Genomic DNA, 27,766 nt, shown 5'->3' on the forward strand with positions numbered 1-27,766 from the left:
CTCTCTCTCTCTCTCTCTCTCTCTCTCTCTCTCTCTCTCTCTCTCTCTCCTTCTCTCTCTTGGTCACATTTCACAGGCAGTATAGAAAGTAATACTTTTCAAGAAAATTTAATATTGTTATACTTTTCCTATTATTTTGCCTTAGTATAATTTTCAAATGTTGCGTGTTGTCAGTTTTTGTCGCACATTAGTTACTGCCTTACGAAGAGATTATGTTTAAAAATAAGATGAATAGTTAGAGCATAGCACAATCCTAGCAGTGTCTAGTTTCTTGGGACTGAATAGATGCTGGAATTGGTAAGAATCATCCCTTGTGGTTTTTAAGAAACATGTGTCCTGTCATTTCCCCCGGTCATGTCTCAAGCAGACTTTTAAAAAGACATTTTTGAGAAATATTTGTTTAAAGTAGGGTTTGATGTTTAGTTACATATTTTATATTGGAAATTCAGGAGAAACTTAACCTATAATCTATTTCTGTCTCCATTTATAATCTCTGAGCCTCATTTTAAAACTAAAAATGTCGTTGTTCTGTAAGATGTATATACACTGTAGAACAGTACTAAGTTCACAGGAGTATCAAAATATGAGAATAATCTAAGTCTCTATAGAAAAATAAATGTCTCAAGAATCCATCTGTCTGTGGATGACAACCAGCTAATATCTGCTGAACAGTGGGAGGTGGCGGGGGCACAGGCAGGCAGTGGAGATCTGGAAAGCGGCACAATATTAGTTCATACCCATTTAGTTTGTTACCTTCAGGCACGATGCTTTTGTGGTTACAAAGTGGCTGATGGTCTTGAAACTTCATCCATGGTCCCCCACGGGAATGAAGAAGGAAGAGATGGTGAAAGCTACCTTTTAAACAAAGCTTCGCTCGCTAACTCAGGAATGCCTTTTCCCACAGGCATCCTCTTACTGGACAAAGCTGAGTTAAGCAGACAGCAGCAAAGGTAGCTGTGGGGATCGAAAGTAGAGCATACAGTGCACAGGTAGTTAGCAGAATAAACTTTCTTATATAGTTAAAAACATATACACATACATATATACAGGTATATAAGTAAGATTTAAAATGATTTTACTTTGGTCACAGGACATGAAGAAATAGAATTTGCACTTACCATGAAGCTTTCCCCATGCTGGCTTGCTTTCACAAAATCAGAAAGTGCTGGTAGGCTGCATGGGGAGAGGTGACTATTTTACCTAGCTATGAAATCTGTGAGCTACAACACTGACCATTATGGCAGGCTAGCACATGGATGTTATGAGGGTAACCAACAACTTTTTAAAATAATACTCAGAGCTCACTCCACACTTGCCTGGTACTGTTAATCTGGCCAAGAACCCATGCTTGGGGAACGCACAAGACCCAGGGATGAACCTAGTACTATATTTTGCTAAATAGACATAGTGTCAAATTGCCTTTTAAATTTGTGTCTCTATACCCATAGATGAGTATAGTTGTCAGTCCTCATAAAATGAATTTCTTTGTAGTGGACAATGGTTAAGGCAGGAACTCACAACTGGCATGGTGCAAGGAATAAATGCCAATGGAGCGATCAGTCACATATGGGATATCTCTCGCATCTTCCATGACCAAGGCTCAGGGACGATAATGAAAGAGGAGGAGGAAAGATTGTTAAGCCAGAGGCTGGTGTGTGTGTGTGTGTGTGTGTGTGTGTGTGTGTGTGTATGCAGAACTTAACAGTATCTTAGACATGACAAGACACTGTACTCTTGAACTCACAGCAGTTGTGGTTGCCTGCATAGGAGCTCAAGCCAGTTAATATGCAAGAGTAGAACAGGAAAGAGTCATGAGCCCTGATCCCTAACTGAGGATCTACACAGAGCTGATAATTTCTGGAGAAGGAAGAGTCAATTTTTTAAAAAAGATATGGCCCCTGGTAGGTCAACTATGCTCCATTTGGCCCTATACCCAGGAGTATATGAGCAACACAAATTGGACTAGGTGTTTTGTTAAAAAGTAAAGTCTACTTGAAGCTGGGGTTGGGGCTAGGGAGGTGGAGGCAAATCTGAGAGGAGTTTTGGGAAGGGGTGGGGTGAATGTGACCAAACATATTGTCTGAAATTCTAAAAGAATTGTTAAAATATTCCATTCAAATGTTAGAGTGATTTCTAGTTGATCTGTTCTGTTTTTGTTTTTTTGTCTTGTTTTTCCCTATAAAGAGAATATGCTGGACTCTTCTCAGGTTCAATTTGACCATCTTCCATAGGTGACACATGATTATAGTTTTCATAAAATGCAAAGGACTCTTGGGTGATTTGACAGGGGAAAGCAGGCAGATGCAAACAGGCCAGTACAAGGAAACACTGCAATGTGAATCGAGTGTGCCATGGTTACCCAGACTATGAATTGTTGCCTCTCTCTGTTTAGTCCTGAAGAATATGTCTTGATTCTTTTGGGTCTTGCTTGTGTGAAATCCACAGCCAGGTGGCTCTCCTAGGAGAGCCTCCGTCTCTTGCTCACTGATCGTTCCCAGGTCACGTGCTGCATGGCTCACAGGAAGCTTCTGAAGGCAGATCTGGGGAGGCCATATTGGAGCTTTCGTGATGATAGCTTGTGCTCTGGCAGCTTCAGCAAACTAAGCAAGGTCACTGGTCCCCAGCATGCTAATTAAAAAGACAACATTGGAAGGGGTGGATGGAGGTTTGCTGAATGTGACAACATTAGGAGGAGGAGCAAACAATGGACCCCAGTGACCACTGTTTCTTTGGGGTACTGACATGGAGTTTAAATAGAAGGCAAGAGTATGTATAATTTAGTGGTCCTGGCCAATGTGTGCCCTTCCCCCATCATGGATCCATCATCGTCTCAGGTATCTTTGGTCCAAGGTTACCTTGGCTTCAAAACTACGGTTTTGGTGTCATTGGCTGTCAAAACCGTAAGAAATCTCTTCCTGGGAGATACATTTCCCCTCATTTGCATGAGGGCTTCTTCTTTTTTCTTTCCCCATCATGACATTTCCAAGAAAAGTGTAAGTCCTTGGGGTTCATTGTATCAACAGCCGGATAGCAGGGCGGGAGGGTTCAAATAAGTATCTCCTAGACTACCTCCTCTCCTGCCAGGTCAGTTTCAGGAATGGTTGGCCTCTTCCCCATGAATTTTCTACAGTCTAGAGCTCCCTTGTTCTACATGTAAACGGCAGCCTTGTAGTGACAAAAGCTTGCAAGAAAGAGGAGGGAAGGCGTTTTGGTGAAGATCCAGCTGTCACTGCCACCCAGCTGATTTAAGTCTCTAACAGACCAGCTTCTTTTGTTAACAGAAAATGCTGCTTGTGTTTGACATTCAGAGGCTTGGAGCCACATCTCTTTATTCCATAGTTTTTCTAAAGAAATATCACAACTGTACAAGTTCCAGACTAATTCTGTTAAAAGCTCAGCAGTCACAAAAACAGAAAAGCAAACTATCTATTGTACCTGCTCTGATGAGACATGCAGGGTGGGTCGAAGGATGCTGTGACTTAGGACTAGCCAGTCTGAAAGCTGAATGCTATGCTCGAAACAGAGGCTCATGGGTTGAGTGAGGCTCTAGATCCTTCTAGAAGCAAGTGGATTGCAGTGCTTGCTTTCTTACCTTGTGTTAATAATGTTAACATAAAGGTTGTGGAAACCTTTGCTATCTCTGCATTCAGCTCTGTGTCCTGAACTACCTGCCATTTATCTCATCAACTAAATTTTGTACCAATTTCCATCTTAGTTGCAATAGGATTTATTGGCTGAACCTTTTGATTCATGTTCTATTGTCATAAGTGGTCTCTCTTAAAGGCCCCATTCTTACTTGCCTGGTCTCCCTTGTCTAATTATTTTTTTGGTGTATTGATATTGTCTTTTATATGTATACATTTTTAGAACATGTATAGTTTCATCTGTACTTGTTAACTTATATTAACACTAGTAGGTTAGAAATCTTACCACTTAATTTTTTCCTCCTTTGTAAATATGCTTACATGATTTTTCCATGTTGCTGTGTCTTATATTGGGCTTTTCTTGAGCAGAATCTGATGTAGAGATGAGCATGGAGACATTTTATTGATAATCTCCTCAGAACTGAACAGTGGGAAAACAGAAGGAATCAGGTCAAATAGAGAGAAGCCAGCTAGACATTTTTAGGAACTGGGAAAATGAGTCCCTGAGTCTTGAAAGAGGAGACAGCAGGACATGAAGAACTGCCAATCTGCCAGTCTAGCATCTTCTCACTCACCTCCACTGCACAGCCCACTATGTACTTATTACCTATATGCTCAGGCTCCTTGACATATCGTTTCATGTTATGTCATTCATTCATGAACACTTGAAAGTTTCTCTAGGGATTGTCAAGAAGGAATTCCTAGATTTCTGGAGCCATATCTTCAACTTTGTTCTCATCAGAAGTGCACGAGGATCTCTGGGCCTCGCCAACATTGCCTCCTCTCTCTCTCCAGGTTGTCCCAATCTGATGGACCTGTGATGCTAAATTTGCATTTGTAAAATTATCAATGACTTTGAGAATATTTTATATGCTTTTTAGTCTCTCAAGTTCCTTCTGTGAATAATCTATTCATTTTCTTTGTCAAATGTTCTTTTGAGTTCTGAAGAATCATTGTGTTCTCTTTTTAGCTGGTGAGCAATCTCTCATAGATTTTGATAATGATATCTAAAGAGTTTAAACAACATGTTTAGGTGAGTGGGTTCCTGTTTAGAACATGTAGATTTTAATTAGTCATTCTTGCTGTCTGTCTACCTCTTTGCTTCTGTCTTGCTCTCACACATGCATAGCTGTTTGTGGTAATTTTGAATGATTACTTCAGTTATATAATAATCATGTAGTTTTTAACTGTGGATTTTTGAGAGTGGCTAACTTAAAAAATCTCTTTCTGTCTCTCTGTCTTCCCCTCTCATCCTTCTTCTTTCCCCCTTCTCTCTTTGTGTGTGTATGTGTGTGATCATTCTTAAACTGATGAAGCCTTAGAGTGTTTTCTTCCATTTCTGAGTTGTAACTTCTATTTTACAGTCAACTGAATTTATTTTTTTAAACATGTATTAGTTCTTTATCAATTTCATATCATGCACCGCAATCCAACTCATCTCCCACCCTTGTAACTACTCACCAACAAAGAAAAAAATTTTGTTGTGGAAGCTATAGTGTCACAGCATGTCCCACAGTACACCCTTTTGTCCACACGTCTTTGCTTGCAAATATTCATTTCAATGACTTGTTGATCTGGTATGAGGCCTCTGGCTTCTGCTGCTCTGTCGATACTGGAGCCTCACTGGGATCCCCATTGGATAGTCTGTTGTTGCCTTGTGTCATGGAGATCCTGTAGTTTTGGATCTGTAGGGCAGGCCCCTTCACATACTCTAGCAGTTCATCGATTGGGTAGATGTTGGAGTGGACAATTCAAAGCCATGGATCAGGGCCTGAGAGGTATCTGAGCTGCTCAAACCACTGGTTCTTCTTTCATGCCCTCAGGGCTGGCTCACCAGCAACCTCTGCTCTGTCAAGTCTAGGTCTACCCTGCTGCCCACATGAGGTGCAGGACCAGCTCTTCTGAGTGTTGCAGTCCATGAGGGACATGGCCGGTTCTCCCACTCTCATAACCCCAAGACTAGCTCTCTTTCCTGCCGTAGACGGCAAGGGACAAGCGAGAGGAAGAGGGTGTCCATGCCACCACATAGTAGACAAGAGGCAGGACTGGCTGTCCCATACTCACACTCTCAGGACCAGCTCACCTGCACCCTGCCATCATGATCAGCTCTACTGTGCTTCCCAGATGAGGTGCAGGGCCTGCTCTCTCAAATGCTGCAGCAGGTGAGGGGCAAGACAAGCTCTCTTGTTTTCACAACTGCATTGGGTCCAACTCTCCTGCCCAACACCTTTAGTGACGGCAAAATGGAGGGGATCTCTCCCTCATGCATGTGACTGTATTACAGACAAGTTGTGGGGCCAGCTTTTTCATACTCACACCTTTGAGAACGGTTTGTCCATGCTATTCCATCTTCCTCATCAGAGTCAGCTCTTCTGTGCTGCCCAGGTGAGATGCAGAGCCCGTACTCCTGAATGCTACAGCTTGTGAGGGGCAGGGACAGCTCTCCTGCTCTCATGACTCCAGAGACAGATCTCTAGCCTATTGCATATAGTGAGGGGGGATGGGAGAGGGGGAGGGGTATGTCTCCTTGTCCATGACACAGTATGGAAGACAAATGGTAGGACCGGGTTTCCCAAGCTTCTATCCTGGGGCGGGGCCTCACCCACAACTCCTGTAATGTTCCCTGAGTACTGCAGCTCGCTTGGGCTCAGGGTCATCTCTCCTGCTCTGAGCTAGCTCTCCTGTGAGGAGTAGGTCCAGTTCTGCACTGCCCTCAGACATTAGTATGTCTTCAGGGGCAGCACAAACCAGGGACATCTGTCTGGCCTTTAGTGGTAACAGATTCCCACCACTTCAGGCCTAGGGACCTAAATGTGGCCCCTGGTGGTAGCATAGGCCAGAATCCCACCATGGTCCCATGTGGCATCACTAGCTACTCAAATCAGGTTGCTTCTCATAGAGTCTCCAGTTCTGCCTCTCTTCATTGTGCCCACACCCCTCTTTCTTCCATTTCTCCACCAATTACTTGCTCTATTTAGAGGCTGCTGGGTGTCTGGGGTTGTCTCAGGAGTGGTCTCAGGAGTGGTTCTATGCTCTACTTGTTCTTCAAGTAGTAGGGCAGGGTCATCCCAGACATGATCTGCCCATCTCCTCCAAACCTGCATGCTACTTGACTGGTGATTGTGTCAGGCTTGCTCCTTGCCTGGCCTGGCTGCCCAAGTGGCCCCATGCAAGGGTCATCTGTCTCATGCTCACCCCCGCCTGGTGGCCCTCAGTGCCAGGAGGTGGGCACAGGGAAAGGGGTTTCTTTTAGTCTCCTGTTTGCTCTCCATCTTGGCAGCCATAGAGGCCTGCCTGAGCTGGACTGGTGGTCGTCTCATGGCCCCTGTGCTGGAGGTGGTCATCTCAGGCTTGCATTTTCAGGGAATGTTAGGCTACTAACCGTTCAGATGTTCACAGGTAAGAACACTGAGTGTAGACATAGCCTCTCTCCCCTCTGCCACCTACTGGGGCACATGTGACACAGCAGCCACACCTGCAATGCTTCTGTAGTCAGTTGAATCTATAAAGGAACTGATGAGGGCTGGCTTTGCTGCATCCTTGTCTCGTTCCACTCATCCATCCCCTCCCTCAATCCCTCCCCCTTTCCTCCCCAAGCCTTATCCCTCTGCTGTATTAGTCAAAATAAGACAATGTATTAGTCAAAATAAGACTTCACAGAGTTGAACAACTTTATGGTTGCTCTAAAGGCCTTGATTTTACCTAAAACAGATGTAATTTGAGAAGTATTTTTCATACAAGAATGTAAATTCTGTAGCCACACAATGTATGTCTAAATGGCACGGTTCTGAGTGGGTACATTCTTTGGCTGACTTCTCATTCTATGTCTCTCACTCAGGAGGCAAACACCCCCAGGCTAGTCTGTTATTTCTCCCCAGGGAGCATTTCTGTCAAGAGAATACATTCCCGGCCATCTGTCTTGGGTTAAGACTTTCTGCATACAGAACCAAAGCCTCCAGAGGTCCTCATTGCAGAAGCCCAGATTGCATTCCCAGTGGGCTGATGGTGCAGGCTCAGCTGGCTCCCTCACTCCAGCCCAGCACACAGTTTGGAAACTGTTACCTTACATTTATTTTTCTTGCTGGAGGTGTCTCTTCTTTATTGCACCCAGAGAGGCACAATTGGGAATACTCGCTTCTTCATCAGTCCAGACACAATATTTACTAAACGAGCTGAGAAAAATCTGGCAGCAAAAACTGGTCCACACATGCCGGACACACACACAGACCATTCATCTGTGAAATCCCTCACCAGAGGTCTTGCTACTGAGAATTCTGTTCCTGCTCCACACTGAACACATTTCCTGAGTGGGAGGCTCCTGTGAGCGAGAGAATCTGCTTCAAGTTGTGTTTGGGTCAAAATGTGTTAGAAGTGGCTTTGATGGTTGTGTTTTAGCAGCTGTTGGGAAATAGAGTGTGCGTGGAGAGCATTTTAGAACCAAAGTGCTCTCCTACCAAGTGACAGAGTGATGCGTTTGTATAAAATGAAGCATTACTTTATCATTTATTCACAAAAGGAAAATGCATGATGCCATCTTTCTAGCGTCGAAAGTCTTGTCAGAGGCAGCTCATGGCTGTCCATCACCTGTGTTGTAGATAAATAGCCACATTTTCCAGAAAGCAGACTGCTTCTCTGTGATGAGGCTTCACTATCCATACCCCCAGGTCTAGCTAAGCCTTACGAATGCATGCATGAGCCAGGGACTGCAAAATTCTACACGGCAAGAGTTGTGGCAGGAGCTCTGTGCAGCTCATGGGAAGTGTCAAAAGCCATGCACATCAGTTTCACATGGGCTTCAGGTCTTGCAGCCAGTTTCAGCAGGTGAACAACATAGCCTTGAGTGATAAAATCCATGCCCAGGTGGACAGTTCCCATACCTGCACCACACACTCATTGTTGTGCCTTCAGGTGGTGACTTGACAGACTGCCCTGGAGGAAATACAGGAGCAGTGTGGATCGAGCATCTTCAGGGAGGAAATGTAGAGAAGAAAGAGAGGCAAAAATCCTTCTTGATCATTGGGACCCAGTTTATGAGGCTGCTGGAGGTCTCTAAAGGCTTAGACCCACTAGTATCTCAAGAGTCTGTGACTATCTTATATTCCTCTGCAGATGTTGCTCATGGCTCCAGACAGATGTTGCTCATGGCTTCAGATATGCCTCCTTGTAGATCTGACAGCAAGTGCAGCTGTGTACTTATTTATGAGCCCATTTAGTTTTACCTCTCTCCTCCACTATTCTGTGGATCCAGACACCCTGTAAGGAGCTGTGGACATCTTTGGGCAGTGACTAGATATGTGTCTGAAGGTTCTGCATTGTGCTGAGTCCCCATGTCCCAATGTCCCCAGGACATGGGGATCTACAAAGGTCCTGAGACTATTTTCTGGTATCACTGTTCTGGGAGAGGAGACATGTTTGCCCTAGTTTCTAAGTGCATATTTTAACACAATGTGCTCTCCTGCTGGCTCTTAGTCACTCCCTGGCTTAGATTTTTTAACACAGTTTTTTAAATTTTTGAAACTAGCTATTTAACCAGGGGACTAATTTGTATCTGGTGTGTTGGAGGGTTGTTTTAGCCCAAGGTGCTCGAACGGGAAACAGACCTTTGTCACCAGCTCTGGCACCTGCAGGTTTGGCTTTTGCAAAGGCAGCACTTGATTCTGGTGTTTCTCAGCACCGGCAGGTATTTGGCTTAGTGGGACAAGCATGGAAGTCAGAGCATCATGTTTGCGCATCATCAGCTATATGGCCTTAGACTGGAGAGCTGATGGCTCTGGGCTCAGCTTTTTCATTTATAAGACAGGGATGAACTTTCTCCTGAAGTCATTGGAAGAATTAAATTGGAAAATATTGGTAAAGTCTTGGAACAAAATAAACCCTTAGAAAATGTGTGTATATCACCCCTGACCTTCTCCCTTCTTCTCTTTCTTCAGTCTCCATTGAGAAGGTGGGGAGAGCACCCATCACTCAATGAATGAATGAGTTCACTCAGTGAGAGAGAATGCAGGAAGACCTGAGTGGATGAGATGTCACCCACACTATGTATTATTTTGGAGTGTTGAATGGACATGGTGAAACTTACTTAGGGAATACCCAAAGGTCTGGACACTGTGGCAGACATTTGAAAGGTGTTATCCCACTTAATAATCACGAGGATGCTTTAAGTAAGGTTCCATTATCAACTCTGTACAAACTACGAGAAGGGTCAGTGAGACTGCCAAGGTATAATGGTGTTGTAAGTAAGAAGTGTTTTTTCCCAAGATACCTTGAAACAGAAGGGCACTGATAGGGTGCACGTGAGAGTTATCAAGGTGAACCAATAAAGCACCACTTATCAGATCAAGGCCTCTTTGTCTCTTTATTGACTTTGTGATGCAAAAGAGAGAATATAATTCATTGTGACAAATATATTGGATTGACATCACATGGGAAGAATGCTGATGGTATGCATGATGGTTATGTACAAGAATCTGCACCTTGGGGTAGGATGGTGGAGGTGGGTTTTAAAGCTGCTCTTCCCAGAGAAAAGAAAAAAAGCCATGTTTTTTTACATCCATCTGAGAAGGAAGAGGAGAGGAGGCTAGCTAGCAGGGGACTGATGGAAGGCAGATGGGGCCCATGAGTATGCTCACAAAGGGTTAGGAAAGCAAGAATGCTTCTTGTGACATGCAGCAGTGTGCTTGTCATGTTCAGTGTCTTCTCTATGTCACCAGTGGTTTTGTTATGATTTGAATTTATAATGCCCACCATGGGCTTATTATTTGAATGTTTGGAACCCCAGATGTTTGCACTATTTGGTTGATGTTCTGGGAATTTAGAGGGCTGAACTGGAGGAAGTGGGTCACTGTAAGGTAGGTCTTTGGATACTTCCTGTTTGGATCTCTTGGTCATAAAGTACACATCTCTACACAAGGGGCTTCTTCTATCCTAATGTCCTGCTCAAGTACATGGGACTAAGAGTGTATAAACTGAACCTTTTAAAATTGGGAGCCAAAGTAACCTGCCCTTTGGGTTTAAGTTTTCCCAGACACACACACACACACACACACAGAGTTTTTTTCAAGGCAGAGTTTCTCCACCTGCTTCTGATTCTGGAGTCCTGGAATTAAAGGCATGTGTCACCCTGCTCAGTCATCAGATACTTTGTTAGCAAACTAATACAGCTTCTGAGGACACCAAACATGTATTTAGTTTTATTCTCTGTGTATGAGTGTTTTGCTTGCATGTATACCACACGTGCCTCTGGTCCCTGTGGAAGCCAGAAAAGGGGACCAGATATCCTGGAACTGTTGTTACAAATGGTTGTAAGCATCTCCATGTAGAATAGAACCATCTAGAAGAGCAGCCAATGGTCTTAATCACTGACCTATCCTGGAAGCTGCTCAAGGATGTTTTGTTTGAATCTTCCCCCCTTCTCCCTGATACTCAATTGAAGGGTGTGTGTGTGCGGGGGGGGGGGGGGTTAGCCTTGTGTTGTTGCAACAGAAACCAGGAGGTGGAGTCTGTAACAACAGCATCTAGAATCCCAGGGAAGTGCTCTGGGCCTCCACTGACTTTGGATGGTGAGAGAGAACCCATCTCTATGAGGTCCCATGCCAAGTTGGCCCTGAGTGTCATCTGTGTCTAAAGGCAGGTCAACATGAGGGTGCGGAACTGTATTAAAGGAGGGGAAGGGCAGTGTTCACAGTCATTTTTCCCAGAAAGCATTCTGATTCCTCTGGGTGAGTCTCATGCTTTTCTCATGGTTACCAGAAGGAATAACCTACCTTAGGGTTTATAGCTTCAGCAACTTGTAGGTATTCAATAAATACCCTATCTCACTCCAATCATCTTTCTAGCTGTCTCCAAGGGCAATACTTCCAGGCTCGGCTCTCATGTGTCCTGAAGGAAGCCTCATAAGGGTCAAAATCTTGTGTGACCACTGTCACATCCACCATGCCTCTTTCACCTATGTGGATGTAGGATAGAGCACCAGAGATGCTGACCCAGACAAAGCAGTGTGCAGCCTCTCACCCCACCACGTCTGAACAATAAAAACTCAAAGAAGTCATCATTACTGTGAAATTCTAAAATCATATTTATTCAACCAATTCACAGAAGTGTCGTAACGACCACCAGCATGAATCAGTTTGTAGGCATTTACAAGCCAAGGCTGAAAATAAATATCTGTCTGTGTTGAATAGGCATTTAACAAATTACTCAGAAACTCCAAGAATCGAAATTGTTAGAAATTTAAAGTTTGGGATTCAGGCATGATAAGATCACAGTCATGGGAAGAAACTCAACTGATTCCCCCACAGGTTATTTCCCTTTTAAATCTCTATGTACATGTACTCGCCCAGCACTCCTCACTCTGCATTAGTTAGAACCTAGTAGGCAATTAGGCAGGTAGAGGGTACCAAGGAAAGGGGTGGGAGGGGAAGGTTTTTCTCTGGTCCCCTGTGGCTGGGCAACCTTATTGACCAGCAACATAATGTGCTGTTCTGAGGTTGGATTCAATTTTCTATGAATTCATAATTCCTTTTAGTAAGACATTTCAAGGTTTGCATTGTATCAGACTCATACACACACAGTAGCATAGTTACCAAATAAATACATTTTGTAGACTAAGGAGATTCATTCTTGGAGGCAGCCCAAGAAGCTCAGAAGTTTGCTGTGTGCCAAGAACACACAATCCCCAAGTGCAGCTGGCTCCTGGTAAAGACATGCCAGCTGCACTGACCATTAGACTACTTCCAGTCAGGTGCAGATAGAAGGTGATTGCATACAATGAGGCCGTTCTTTCTCCCTGCAGAGTGAACCCCAGAGAGATTCCAGCAGAGCAAGCAGCCTGCCCATCTCAGGCCTTTTCCATGCACTGAGGTTGAGGAGCTGGGAACAAACAGGTTTCTCATACAAGGCTTTAAAATGGTGACATCATTTTTCCAGAGATGGGAGGAGGAAAGGGTCTGAGATTGGCTGAACCCAGAATCTTTGTATTTAGTCCAGCATCAATGACAGAAGATGAGAGAGTGAACAGTATTTAGCAAGTACTTAGGGAAAGGCAGAGACAGTGGTAGGTTTGGGCAGACTACTCTGTAGAAACAGCATTGTGGGTGTTACTCAGATATGTTCTAAATTTGTACAAGCAACCGTGTGAAACACTGTCACTGTTCACTACCTAAGACTCAGATCCAGTGTCTGCCATTGTCTGACTACTGCACAGAATATGAGAATTCACAAAGGCTTTTCTAAGCTAGGAGATCTGCATGGTTGACCTGTTTCTATATGGTTCAATCAGTATGGAGTTTAGTGATATACTGGGTCTTCACCAAGCAAGGACAAGCTAGATGCTTCACTTCCAAATGTTTATGACTCCCGCTGTGTTCCAGGTACTTCTTTCAGGGCTTTGAGAGCTAAAAGCAAATAAGAATAACCTAAGGCATCTGAAGAATCAAAATTTGTTGGGACTAATGACTTCTCTGTTTTTTTTTATCTTACTTCCATATTATAAATATGTATATATGTACATACATATATATTTTCAGCTGCTCTTCACCTAGTTATATTTGGTATTTTATACTTCCTACTCCAATTCCCCAAACTAATGCCCTGTCACATCACTCTGACTCCATCTTACAGACATTACAATGCACATACAGTAACGTAGTAACAAGGCCCACTCTAGTAACTATGTTTCCTTAGGAACAACTGGCTCCTCTATAAGCTTTCTTCTTTCTATTTTCCATCTGTTCCTCCAATCACCTGCCATGCCTTTCCAGCTTAGGGCATCAACAGATCTTTCTTTGAAGCAGATAAGGTTGGAAACCTGGTAGGTAGATTGATCTGTCATCCTCTTCCAGTGGCTCTGCCTTGTAAAGCAACTGCAGTAACTGCCTCTGTGGTCACATGGCATTATTTACCCATGATTCTTTGACACATGAATATAAGTTTACGTATAGAGCAGTACCCTGGCTTCCTGGTTGCTTCTGATGCTGTTGATCCTAACCAGCTTCTAGTTTACTCTCCACCTCTACCCCTTCTCATTCAGTATCTCTCCCCCTCCTGTTCAAGTGATTCACCTGGGTGCCAAGTCTAACTTCCTTTGCCTAAAACTTTTGCTCCATTTCCAACCTTCTGGAGTGTGTCTGAGAAGGGGTCATCAATATTCCCTCCATGGCTCCTTTGCATCATGGAGAGTGGGTAGTGGTGAGAGCCATAACCCAGCCTTCCCTGATGGCAAGGATGGATGCATTTTTGCCTCCAAAGATTCATGCACACATGCATTTCACTCAGTGAGGTGAGCCGTGAATCCAGTTGAACCGTTATTCTTGGGCTCTCAAGGAACCCTTTCAGAGAGTAGAGGCTACCTCCTTGTCCTTTTCCCACAGGGGGGCTGGAGTCTAGACCTAAAACCTGTGGGTGGATTTTCTGCGTTTGCAAATAGAAATAACCTCTTAGCTTCTTCTTCTTCTTTTTTTAATGACAGCTCATTCTGCTGAGGAAAAGAACCCTCAATATTTATATGTGTTTGTGTCCCACTTCTGCTCTGAAATGTTCAGTAGAAAAGTCCAGGTAACAGAGTTGCATTTTCACTCCCAGATGAAAGAAAGAAAACATTAAAGCCAACATGATTTTGTTCCTGTGATTAATACACACCACCTGTATTCCGAAGCCTCTAGTGTCTGCTGCCCTTGTCTCTTTGGACTGTTGGGGATTGAACTTCACAGTGATGAATCTGTCCACAGTATATCTGATAAAAGGGGTGGGTCAGTGGCAAAGATCTGGGCTCATTAACAAATTAAAGCTCTATTTCCTCAGTCCTGTGGCTCAAGGGGTGGAAAAAGTGGGGCTCATCATGGCTTAGCTGCTCTTGCTCCTGGTGTGGCAGGGAGGGGTCCTCTTACTGGTCCTACCTGGAAAAGATTACCTTAGGAAAAAAATGTCCCTTTCTGCCAGCTTCCATGAGGAAGCACAAAATGTTGACACCTTCCCTTTCTCCTTCAACTTTTCTTCTATTCCTAGTGATTTTGCAAAAGATTTCTCCATCAGGGCATCTTAACTTTTCAAACTACACCCATTCTCTGAGGCCAAGTGATCTCTGGAATTCTATCCAGCATTTGCTGAGCCCACGCTGTGGACCTGCTTTGGATACACTGGTTACATCCTTAGAGAAGGACCAGCATCCTGGGACACATCAGCTACTCTTCTTGTCTTAGAGAGGTGGTAAGAGGGAGTGGGGGAAAGTTGAGGTCTGTACTGTTTGCATCCAGTCATTTTTTAGGGTACCCTGGGAAGGTAGACTGTGGTTCTTGGAATGTGGCTCCACCTTAGGGTATGCCTGTCAATGGCCCAAAAGTACCAGTTCACATATTTTGTTTGGTGACTCCATCCCGTGTCTCATTCCTTGATGGTCTGGTCTCTTCTCACTCAGCCCTCCGTCCCCAACCTTGATATCCTTGACTGGACCCAGAGCAAACTGTCTTCTTGTCCTACATGAACAAACCTGCCAAGGAAAGCCTTGCTTCCAGATTACTCTCTATCACTTTCTGTGTTGTCCTATGGGAGGCTTTTGTAATAAATGGCTGGTGTGTAAGGGAAACAGAAAGTTGCCTTATGTCTTGGCAAAGAAGTCTCAGCTGGGACTTTACTCAGAGAGGCCAGGCTGCAAAAGAAAAACTCCTCTATTGGCTTTCCTTGTGCTTCTCACAGGCATATAACTGGCATGTCCTATATTTTCTTTTCTGTTCTTTTTTCCCCTTTTCTTCTACTATAAAAAGGCAGATTCTAATGTCATAGAGATGCATACGCTCAACATGGTCTCTGAGCTGCTCTCAGGTTCTTTTTGGAGAACTTAGGAGGCTCAGTGAAGAGGCTGTCAGGAGTGACATGTTTCTGAGAAGAATGGGGGCTGGGTTTGTAGAAACTCAATATGACTGGTTCTCCTGGCTTACATGCTGTCTGTTCCTCTTTTATGCCCTGACCTCTGACTTTGACCTTGAGATCCTAATATGAGGCTAGACTTAGGTCACAGGCACAATGATTGACAAAACATAAGGAGTTCCAGCTGAAGCTTTATGGTGCTTACATTATAGATTTTATGCCATAAATCAGGAAAGAAAAGCGTTGGGAACCTGGTATCTACAAGGACCACAGGAATGAGATTCCCACGGTAGATGAAGCTGAAGCTTTGAGTTTTTTTCTTTTTCTCTTTCTCCTCCTTTTAGCAACACGGGTTACTGTCCTTCTAAGAGAAACAATCCATTCTCCATCCAATTTAGTGTTTAAATTGTGATGGCAATCGCGATTCTTGCTACAAATGAACAGTGAGTGCTGCAGTAACCTGGGGATGTCCTTGAGTGACCCTGTTCTCCAGGATGTATGCAGTGAGCAAAGCGCCTCCTAGTGGTCAGGGCTCATTGCTGCAGCTCTACAGCTCTCACATAAAACCTGGCTTTGAAGGAGGCTGTTCAGTGGGCAGGAACTGAGCAGGTATCCTCCCTAGGGCTGGGTGCCTTCACTACAACCTTCCTAAGCAATGTCTCTCTGGAGAAAGGGCACGAGGGGAGGAATCATCTCACACCCGAGCAGAGGAAGGGAACTGGAAATGAGACCATGATCTTTGAAATGATTGCTTCAGGGATGTGAACTGGAGCCTGGCTCTCCTTCTCTCTCCTTAACTGCAGGAGGGGCTGCTTATTTTCTCTTGTTTGTTAGTATCAACTCCTCCAAGTGCCAGCAGAGGCTGGCCTCATCCTCCACAGAGACAGCTCGCAAACCCTGGCCTTCCTGAGCCAAAGCTTACTAAAGCCTCACTTGTAGAGTTTACCTTATTAGTTTCCAGGGTGCTGCTGCTGCTGTTTCTGTCCTGCAGGTCACTCAGCCAGAGAACCGGAGCTGGGAGACTTGATGACCAAACCTCTGCAGAGCTCCCCAGAGCTCAGTCCTTCGTGTATGAACCTTGCATCAGGCTGGCCAGACTCTGGGCATTGGTTGTAAGCCCCCTGAACTCACTTAAACCACTGTTCATAACCTTCCTGGTCTGCCTGCCTGCTGCTCCTATTTAAGGACTACCTCTGTCTTAGCTTCACCAACTCTCAGCCATCAGCCAATTTCTCCATAAAGGGAAAGGCCTTCCTCTATAGTGATATGAGCCATGATACTAAGGGGCATTTAGGAGCACGTTGCTCACTTCCCTGAAGCTCTCTCTGTTCATGGAGACCCTTCAGCACCCCTAGGGTCATCCCTACCATCTGACTTAAACTAGGTGACAACAAAGCAACTATTCTACCCTTAAGCTTCTCCCTCCCCTGACAGTCCTAACTGCTTGTGACACTACAAGAGCAGGGGACTCTCACGGGCAAGACTCTAGGTTATCCTCCCTTCCCTGTTCCTTGGCTTAGAATCAAGCACACGTGGGTGTTCGGTGGTGGGAACTTGCTGAATTTGTGGAACATAGGTGCAAACAGAGACTCCCATCTGCCGAGTGACTCAACACAATGACTCTCTGGCGTGCTCATGGAGGTAACTCCTGTCTCTCTTGGTTACCATGGACAAAGTCGAGCTTAACTCCTAATCTGTAGCTCCCGTAAAGCCAACTCCCCCTTCTCAACCAGTGTCAGAAGGAAGCTAATGCAGGATAAATGTATAAAGTAAAACAAATAAAGACAGGCAAGTGAAGGTCCTGGAGTTGACTTCCAAACTTACACTGTTCATTCCCTTTGCCTCTAGCTGGACAACAGAAATTGGTGACATGAAAATTAAACCGTGCCAAGGGCTTTGGCTTGTCACCCTCGATAAATGTCTGGCACAGATAGAGAAGCCTGCAACATCACAACCTGTCCGAGCACATTGCAGGAGGCTTCTGAGATCCCCCAGAGGCCATACGTTATGTGAACACTATCCACGTTTCTAAAGAATTGGACTCACTCCCTCACTTTTATTTTTTGCAAAGCCTATCTGGTTAATTTAAGCAGGGAGATGATTAAGAAAAAGCACTCTTTTCTTTGCAGCTAATATTGAGTCATAGAGGCAAGGAGGCTGTTAATTTTTGAAGTGTTGCTGGGTAGGGCTTTCTGCTGATTGTGTTGCTATTGATTCGAACAGCCACAAGTCTTTAGGATCATTTTTAGAGCAAAGACATGAACAGGGCTGAAATGAAAATCAGTCCCAGATAATGAACACCCCTGCTTAGAAATCATTATGGATTGAGCTCTGCTGGGAAGGTGCTAAGCCTGGGGAGCTAGTGCTTGCCTCAACAGAGGAGCGAGTCCCTGTACTCTGTGATTAGCCAGTTCTCTGGGTCCAGGCATCCAACCCCTAGGAATATTTGTCTGATTTCTTCAATTCAAAAATAACAAGTGGGATTTTGGTGGCTCATTTACTGTTTCTTTTGCGTTTTCTCCAGTCTCCTGTGAACTTCTAAGAGAACTTTAATGAAAGAGCCCAGAATTTTCCAGCTGTTCAATTCAAGGCAATGACCACTAGGGAGCTCTTGGGTGTTTTCTTCTAAAAAAATGGGGGAGGGGCTGGCTGCTTTCTATGTGTTGAGGACGAGAGCCTCACATGGATCTGCCTGGTGGCTAGTTTTCTAGATGTCTAGCAAGCTAAGTTTTGAGTAGAAAATGAGAATTAAGAGAGTAAAAAGTTTATGACATGCAAATTCAATGAATTCAAGTAGCCTCTTTTTTCCCCTTCAGTCTCATAGATCAGTTTTACTGGGAGTAGATGAAATGTTCCTCTGCTTGGGTATTGTCTGCAGCTGCTTCCATGGCATGAGGCAGAGTATAGAAGAGTAACATTGAGAACAAATGGCCCGCAAGACCCTAAGGCTTTCCTCTCTGGGTCTTTCCAGATAGTTTGCTATCTCTGATATATGGGAAGGGGGCACTGTTTTTCTAGCAATGGTTATCTCCATGGAGACTTGGTGGGTGTGTCCCTTGAGACATACTCTCTTGTTCATGTCAGAGACTTTAGTCTAAACTCTGAGTGGTCGGAATAAATGGTTAATTCAATATAGGTTTCACAGAAAGCTTTGCTGCAGCAATCACATTCCTTTGTACCTATGTGACTTGGGGCCTTGGTCAGACTCACAGAATTTGCTTAAATCTATTTGAATACACTCAGGATTCCTTGAGACACTTCTCCAATGGGTTTAATGGCTTTCCTCCACTGGGGCAACCCACTGGCATCCTTCTGCTTCTGAGTTACCTGAGACTGGCAGCTTGCCTATTTTCAAGCTCTGAATAGCAGGCCCAGGTTGTCCATTTAGCAAGAAAAGCAATGGACTAGTCTATGGCCATACCAGACAGCTTATTCTCTTGGGGGCTGAGTCTGCTTTTGCTTGGCTGCTCACCTCTTCCCAGAGGTCACATGGTGTCCAGGTCACCTGGGAACTTTGGTTTCAAAATACCATTCTCCTGACACTGGAAAATGCCAGTGTGATTAGTAGCTTGCATTCCTGGTCAGAGTAGCTAGTGGGAGGCCTGTGCTGTGACCCTACCACTCACCTGGATACCTGCTGAAGCTTGCTACTTTATAACCACTCCCTCCTTGATCTTACCCAAGATTAGGTGAGTGTTGGGAACAGGATAAAAGTCTGTCATCCCAGTAGCATCACTAAGATGACTCGATTTTGGAGCTGGCATGCAGAGTGACCTTGTGTCATGACAGAGGAGGGGAAGGCTTTAGTTTGTGTCGCCATTATTTCCCTGCAAATGAGTCCAGTCACCAAATGCCCCCAGAACGGATACCTCTTGGCTGCTTTACCCCAAAGTTTCCCAGCTTTCATCTGCTTACCCCACACCACAAAACATAAAGGTAATCTAATACTCCAAACAGTTCCCCCAACCACAAGTGAGTAATGCTGCCACAAGAGGTAGCCCAGGGTGACATGGAAACAGCTGTCCACCAATCAGCACTAAAAAGACAGAGTAGGGAAAAGTGCTCTCATGAACTCTAGACTTAAACATTTGCAATCAAAATCTCAATCAAAAAGGATTGGTTTTAAACATGCAAACTGTTCCCTTTACTGACATAATTTTGGGAGAATTCAGTAGCTCCTAAATGCTTGACTGAAGAATGTCTTATTATTTAAATAATAGAATTGTAAAGTCTAACCCTTCCTGTAGATTTCCCCCCCTTGTAAATGTGCAGAAATGGCCTGACAGAAAAGGGGGGATTTGATTGGGGTAGTTCACAGGAGATGTGTCTATTTCATTTCAATGAATATAAAATCTCGAGTTTCTTCCAAGAAACAAAAATTAGGGCACTGGTTGGATTGGTAAACGTGTCCCCTTCTTCCAGTGGCATCTGTCACTTCGTTCTCCTTTCTCCTGTGTAATTTCTATGCCTGTTTGTGTCCCTTCTGTAACTTTTGAGTCCTCTGTGGGGGAAGGTCTGTCTCATTCTGCCTCATCCCATTCCTATTGCTGCTGATAGTTAGCTTAGCACATAGTAGGTCTCAGAAATGCACGTTAACATGAACATAAGTAGAACCATGGACCAGGAGCAGAGGGAAGTCTGTACCTTGGAATTACTCTGAGCAGGACACTGACTCTGAGCCTCAGCTAATCCATCACAAAGCATGTCCCCTAATAACCAATTTCTCAAATACTTCACAGGGCTATCCTAAGGCTCAAGAAATGGAAGGTATGCACAAAACACTCCAGGAGATGGAGAAGCAACATAAAGTAGCTCTCCCCAGCCAGAAGGTAGCAAAGACCTAGTGTGGATCCTCGAAGCCTGGAAGGTGAGCAGAGCACTACTGGACACTGGCTGAGTGCTCTGTTTAGATAACACAGGGAAGATTCAACATCCAGTTGAATCTGAATGCTATGTGATGAGAGATCAGCTGTGGACCTGGGTCAAGCCAATTCAGGATGGGCATGGGGCAGAGTGGGATGATGGGGATGACAAGAACAGATTGAAAACAAAGAGGAGCTCAAGGTGTTTGAAACAAACATCTCCTCAAAGCCTTGTGGAACTCTTATAATGGCCTTAATTCTTGCCTGCTATTCTCTAGGCCACAAAAGATTGTCCACCAGTTACTATAGCAACAATCTTCACGAAGTGCCCACGTTAGAATGGAGATGGAAAAGTCTTTCTTATTAAAATAAGAAGAAAGAACAAGAAATTAGGATTTTGATATATTTGCCCTCTATTCAAAGCACACCTCTTTTTATGAGAAGAAGAAAGAAGCAGCTGTTATTATCACACATATACTTTGAATCTCTAGCAGTTAAATTACCCAACTAACATCTCAGGCTGGTAGAGCCTATATTGGTTCAACTACATCTGAAATGATGTTATGTCATAAAAAGAAAACAGTAACATAGGAGATAAGGGACCATAGTCTGGGTGGTGACAGCCTTGTCAACCTTCAGGGCTACCCTTAGATGGGAGAGTCCAGCCATATCAAACCCAAAGCAGATCTTTATCGACCATGAAGCCTTGTTGGGTCATCCCATCAATCCTTTCTTTGGCTCCTAGTGACATCCATGCCTAAGCTGTCACTTGAAGAGTGCCTGTATGAAGTGCTTCCTGGGCCCTGTGGTTCTGCCATGATTGTAGTCCTGGGTAGGGCGGCCACATAGGTTTAGGCATTGTCTGGGCAGGTTGGAAAGCTGGTCAACAAGCCCTATGATGAGGACACACTCTACTTATGGTCAAAGACCAACTAATTCTTGGTTTTAAACTTGCTATACAGTTTATTTAGTCTCAGAAGAAGTAAAAAGACAGGCTCTCTGAGCTTGGAAGTGTGTGTGTGTGTGTGTGTGTGTGTGTGTACACGTGCACTTGCACACTCATGTGTGCATATATGAGTTCACTATGGGCCTTTCTGTGGAAACTCAATTATGCCTCAACAAAGGCTTTCTTCTCAATTCTTAAGCCCTAAGATCTTAGGTATATGAGTGAGATTCTACTGCCTTCTCTGTATAAAGCAACCTGGAGACCCAGCATAGAGGACCTGCTGGTGTAGGTGGAGAAAGGCTATTTAGTCAAGTACATACACAGTGAGTTATAACCCAAGGAGTTTGAAAACACTGAGTCTAGGGGCAGCAAGTGACACAAAGGGGGAGCTCCTCCCCTGCAGAAAAGAGCAAGGTGTTGAGAACTCTGCAGGTTGAATGATAGGATTCTGGGTGAGCCCAGAGCAGAAAGAAGTGAGAGCTACAGGACAATGTAACCACCCTACAGTCCCCACTGGTGGTGACAGTGGGCTTTTGGAACTGACCCATGGTTGGGACATAGGCAGTGTCCAATGCATAGAGGGCAGATTTCGAGGAAGCTGATGGCCATCCCAGACCTGTCATATAAACCAGAGGTGAATGTGATAGGCTTGGGCATACACTGGGTTGGGTTTTACAAAAGGGGCACATGGGTTGGTCAGCAGACCTATGGGCACTAGTAAGGGAGGGTGGAATCATCCCACTCCAGCTGGGCTTGCCTGGTGCCACTCTGCCCATGTCTGACTCTGCCCATCCCTTCCTCTTCCTCCTCTTCGCTGTCATCAGAGCCACTGCTGCTGGAGCTCCCGCCTTCCTCTGCTTCCTCTTCTTCCTCTCCATCAGTCTCATCTTCCCCATGCCCTGGTCCTTCATGTTTCTGAACACCAAGGAGAGAAAAGAAATATGCATCAAGGACTCAGCAGGGTCCATGTGGGAGCTGAGAGCAGCGAACACTAAGGAGTGTGAAACCCCTCACCCTGCCCAGAGATAGGATCTCTGTAAAAGAGGAAACTTAGCAAGTCAGATAAGGGTATAAAATAGCAGCACATAGTCAAGGAAACATATTAGTGCCAATTATAGATGGGCATTTAGACCAGCAGCATCATTTACTGAATCTTTCAGATCCTTTAAATGGAAATTTCAAGTTCTTAACTCTTTGTTTCCCAGGGGCAGAATCATGCTTAATCTTGGACACCTTTCCATGCAGGAACATTGTGTTGCAAGAAATAGCAGGTCTTCTAAGCCAAAGTTCTGTCATTCTAAACCATTCTTTCACAAAAGCCAATGTTTAGCCCCCCCCTTTCCCTACCTGCTCCCTTTTGCCATGATTTGTGAGTTCAAACCGCACCCCACCCTTTCCAGTTCCACTCTCCTTTCTTCCAGCTTTGCAGTGAGTCCAGCAATATCCCTTTTCTAGATTTATGCTTTGAGTTGGAAAATCAGGTCATGAGTGATATGTTGCCTTGCGAGGCTACACACCTCTTTAGATGGCCTTCTGTCCAATTCTGTTATCTCCAAACTGTGCTCTTTTTACAAGGCCTCCCTTACTCTAGCCTGCTGTAATGATTATTATGTTTTTGCACGGCCAGCCCCCAGTACTCTATCCAGTGCAGCCTCAGCAAGAGGTCAGCCTTTTTGAGGCACACTACTGTCTGCTCCTCAGACCATTCTTGCTTCTCACACTTTAAGCTCAACTCTTTGGGGATGAGGATGCTCACCACCAGCATCCTTAGATGAGCCATGCTGGCAAGCTGGGTGTGAAACTGGAGCAGGAGCTGCTGTTAAAAAAGGAACCAGATAGCAATGATCATCTTTACTATTTGTCTACGACTTTTCCTGATTTTTCTCTGGGATTGTGTCTTCTATACTAAGCACCCATGGGCAAAAGGAAGGATAGGCATATATGTAGATTAGGGCCCTTGCATGGCCATAGATGGTTTCTGGGGGCTACTGGACAACTGAAATCAAGTGAACCTCAGAGTTGTACTATCTTGAGTTTCAATGCTGGTTGTATGTATTTGATCATGTTACAACTCCTTTCTCAGTTCCCACGTTGGTAAATGAGGATGACACTTCCCATTTCACAGGGTGCTGGTGTATACAGAACATCTGGCACAGGGTCTGTCTTACAGGGAGCTTATTAAATGGCAGGTATTGTTGTCGTATTTTTTTTAACTTATTCTGAGCCTTTAAGTGGGCTCCATAGGCCGTCTGATTCGCACTGTTAGCTCATCAAGAGTTCAATATTGAATTCTTGAGTGTTAGTCAGCTCTGACGTACAGTGGGAGTGAGGTACAGATACTGAATGACTGCTTGCTATAAGAAAATTCTAGTTCTGTTTATGGGGTAAGAGTGATTCACACATTTAAATTAGAGAACACAGTTCACAGTGGTATGGCTTCTTCATGTCAAGAGGACTAAAGCAGCACAGAGATGGGAGAACCGCTGGAAATGGACTCATTAGACTAGGAGGAGTCTGGATCCTGGATTGAGGGAGAGGTAGAACCATGTTGATTGGCAAGAGAAGCATCTCACTCAGAGTTCCCATCCCAGAGAGACTCACCTCCATAGGGTTGACTGTGATAGTCAGTGCAGAGTCATCCCAATCCATTTCAGCCTCCTTGGCAGCCTCAGTCTCTTGGATAAAATGCTGGTGGGCAATTCGGACTCGGTACACACCCATGGCCACAACAAACACTAGCATGCACACGGAGATAATGATGACCACAGTGGCGATGCTCGGGACCACTGAAACAAGAAAGGAACCCAAACAACTTGACAAAGATACAGCTCATTCTTCTGAAATACAAAACCTCTATGTTCACAACACAAACTTCCCTCCCAATTCCCAGCAGTAGGGTTCTGGGTCCTTAAGTCTGGGATACACTTTCATCAAATGTGTATCAACTGTTCTACTCACTCTGCTATGTAATTGTGGAGAGTAAGGGAGATAATCTCCATGAGCTTCTCAATAGGTGCATAGCAGGCATTTAGTGAATGGGGATTCTCTTTTACCCATGGCTTTTCTCCTCAAATTATATGGAAGTTCCCAAAGAAACTCAGGCACTACAAAGTCTAGTAGCACCATCAATACAAGTGCCATCAGATATCTGGTGACACTATATGGCAAGTGTTCAAACAAAAGCATGGGCAGAGGACTTTGAGTACGGTGAATATGTGAGGGGTTCATGGGGAGCTTCTGAGTTGGGCCTTAAATGACTAGCGTAATTTCCCCCATCCCTTTGTACTAATCTCTGTCGTTATTGATTGAATGAAATTTCTTGCTTAGCTGACTGACTCCCTATTGGAACCAAGAGTGTCCAGAGAAAGGGTTTGTAGCTTCTCTGTGGTGAGATTCCCTTCCTCTGAGCACCTTTGGATGCTGTTCAGTGGCTACTGTTGGGTTCAGTGTCTGAAATGCCATTGAGCTATCCTACCTGAGCTGCGCTGGATACTACTCCGGGTCTCAGGGTGATGGACAGACTGGAGGAAGGGCGGCTGCACAATAAGGTGGTTGACATGTTCCTTATCCGAGACTCTCACTTCATGGAGGACACTGACCTGGCAAGAGCAACGAGGGGGTGCAAGTAGGCATTTGTGATAGTTCTCTGAATGAATGAGGGAATGGACAGGTAGGTCAGGCCTCCCCTAATGATGGCAGGATACACTCACCTCCAGGTTGAACTCATTGCTAGTGTAACGCCCGTTGAGTTCTGAACACTTGATCCGGAACCTCCGGGTCTCAAGGGAAGTGGGGTGCCAGTTTCGGTAACGGAGGTGGTGCAGCACTTGTTCATAGCGACTCATGGACCCCACTCCTGTACCAAGAGACCACAACTACTGCCAGGAGGTAAAAGAGGAGGGGGAACTGAAGACATGGGGACACACATGTGCCATAGGGCTTCTGAATCCAAGGGTAAAAGTCGGAATGCTTATGTATAGAACAAGTGGAAGCAGAGTTCCAAAAACTTAAACCAATCCAAAGAATTTTCATGTAGACTAGTCTATCTACAGATTCCCCAGGAGCAAGGATATGGGGGCAATTTACTCACAGGCTGGAGTCACTCTAGAAAGTAAAGTCTAGGAACATAAAAATTTCCACTTGACTCCTAAGACTACATAATGCACCCCACCGCCAGCTGCTGCCACACTCAGTATCCCCTGGACAAGGCTATTCTGAGAGAACATCACTGAGCAGACGGGCTTTGTGGGGTCTTACCATAGATGGAGTAGCCAGCAGTGGAGTTGGTGGCATCAAGGTGTCGTTGGTGGAGCTCACTGTGGTTGAGTTCCAAACACTCTTGTCTTGGATCCAAGTCCCCTCCAAGTACCAAAATGTCACAGAAATCCAAGTTGTGTAGCATTTCTTCCAAGACTGCTGATTTTGGGGCTGTCATCAAAAAGGATGCAGGAAAAAAATACCAGCATAAAAATCTCTAGCTCATCACAACACCCCTGCTACTGCTTGCAAATCCAGGTGGGTCGGGAGAAGGAGGTGTATATCCCACTGCCACGCCCACTGCTCATCTGGCCATGTTTAAGGTGGCATGAATTAGTGGGGGGAGAGTATGCAACTCAAACCCACTCTGCCACCGAGAAGCCACATACTACTCAGTTTCCTCATCTGCAGGGACATTATAGGCCATAGTCATAACTTGCATTTATCTTAGAGCTTCTCCCATGTGGATAGTGTGTGCATGTGTGTGCATGCATGTGTGCATGTACGTATCTGTGTGCATGTACATGTGCAGATAATATGTGTGTGCATGCATGTGTGTGCATATGCATATGAGACTGTGTGTGTATGTGCTTGTGTGTGTGTGTGTGTGTGTGTGTGTGTGTGTCTGTCTGTCTGTCTGTCCAGGAGGCTCTGAGGTTCTTAATGGAAGGAACTTCTTTAGAGTCTGGCAAAGGAACTGCCATGAGCAGTGACCACTGTGCTTTGCCAAAATAAAGATGGATTATTTACTAATCATCTGTCAATGAAGTCAACAAGATATAAACAAAAGGTAATTCTTAATTGGTAAATTCAAGTAAATTAATTAGTTCATAGGCTTCCAGAGGAGCACAGTAGCAAGCTAGTCAGTCTAGTGAGTGGTCTTTGCCTGATTTTATGACTCCAAGTTCCTCAAGGGAATTATCAACATATTGAGATGTCAGACAATTTGGCAGTCTTAAGTGAAAACCCCAGTTTAAGACAAAGGTGACTGTTACTTGTGGAATGTGTGCTGTGTGCTAGGCACAGTGGAAACATAATAGGCGCTAGTATTATCACTGGGGAAATAGCTGATCAAAGAAGTGGACAGAGTTGCTCAAAGTCACACAGAGAGTAACGGGAGACATAGGATAGAGCACGTTGCTCTGACCCTGTACTTTGGAAATGTGTCACCTCCAAGGCCATGTCTTTAAATACTATTAGTATCTGTAAAAATACAAATGTTTAAAAAGACATTCAAAGGACAAGATAATTATTTTAATTTAAAATATTCAGTGGTATCTGGAATAGTTCTGTTCTCATTAACTATATATTATTAGAATTTTCATGTGCCTAAATTGTTACTGTGATGGCTCTATGTGCCACTAACAGTATATAAAAATAATCTGCACTAATACTGAAGCCAACCTTTGGTAGTGAATGTGTAACTTTAAATCTCTTCCAGGTGTTTTCTAGCTTCCTGTTGGGTGAAGTTAGGTCATCTTCCTCATGATATGGCTGACAGAGCCACACGAGGCAGGAGCATGTCCTGGCTGCCATCACATGCCTCTTTCCCTATGGCATTATCTTCCACCTCTACTTTCCTGGATCCACTGTGTTGAAGAGACTGCTGTGTTAGGTACTCAGAGGGGATCATCCAAGGCTGAGCCCTCTAGAAGAAGCCGATCTCCTGCTCTGGTTTAGTTGGGTGGTTACCACTAAGAGCTAAAAACTACTGTGAGCTCCTGGGCCAGCAACTGCTCATCTATAGATTAGGAGATGACCGTAGCCTGGGGGTCAGAGGTAGTGTTGAATGAAAACATACTTGCAATACATCAATAGCAGGGGTCAGAGAGGAGATGGTTACAAAAGAGCTAAGTAGCACAGAAGCATGAAAGCATGCATGCATGGGGGTGTTGAGTGTGTACGTGTGTGCCCCTGCATAAATATGGAAAAGTGTGAGTATGTGTGCATATGTGTCAATGGGGGTTGGGGGGGATGCAGAAGATGACCCTAGAGCCTGTCACTGTGGCTTGGTAGCAAACACAGTTAGCCTCCTCATTTAAGACTCTCGTAAAAATGACTATTTCAACAGTAAGTGTAGAAATTTAAAACTACTAATAATAGCTCTCGGGCACTGGGCTATGTGCTCTGTGTGCACCTCTCATAAATAGAAAGTAAAATGTGGACCCAGTTAACTGCTTTCTCTTGCATTGCCTGTG

General features: G+C 44.6%; 1 protein-coding gene and 1 non-coding gene across 2 annotated transcripts in view; both read right to left on the minus strand.

Annotated features, from left to right (window-relative positions):
* Positions 1-7,009: 7,009 nt before the first annotated feature.
* LOC114613638 lies at positions 7,010-7,141 on the minus strand. Its single transcript, XR_003710208.1, has one exon. It is a non-coding gene; the product is annotated as a small nucleolar RNA SNORA17 (small nucleolar RNA).
* A 4,553-nt stretch (positions 7,142-11,694) lies between these two features.
* Clstn2 (calsyntenin 2) overlaps positions 11,695-27,766 on the minus strand; it is a 598,183-nt gene continuing 582,111 nt past the window's right edge. Inside the window, exons 13-18 of the mRNA XM_028758966.1 lie at positions 25,569-25,739; positions 25,022-25,167; positions 24,787-24,910; positions 23,913-24,097; positions 22,069-22,226; positions 11,695-13,036 (exon numbers count right to left, since the gene is read on the minus strand). Coding sequence (XP_028614799.1) covers positions 12,976-13,036; positions 22,069-22,226; positions 23,913-24,097; positions 24,787-24,910; positions 25,022-25,167; positions 25,569-25,739 — 845 coding nt within the window. The 3' untranslated portion in view covers positions 11,695-12,975. The remainder of the gene's footprint in view (positions 13,037-22,068; positions 22,227-23,912; positions 24,098-24,786; positions 24,911-25,021; positions 25,168-25,568; positions 25,740-27,766) is intronic.

This window comes from Grammomys surdaster, unplaced genomic scaffold, assembly GCF_004785775.1.
Source record: "Grammomys surdaster isolate TR1022 unplaced genomic scaffold, NIH_TR_1.0 126248, whole genome shotgun sequence".
Classification (NCBI taxonomy): Eukaryota; Metazoa; Chordata; class Mammalia; order Rodentia; family Muridae; genus Grammomys; species Grammomys surdaster.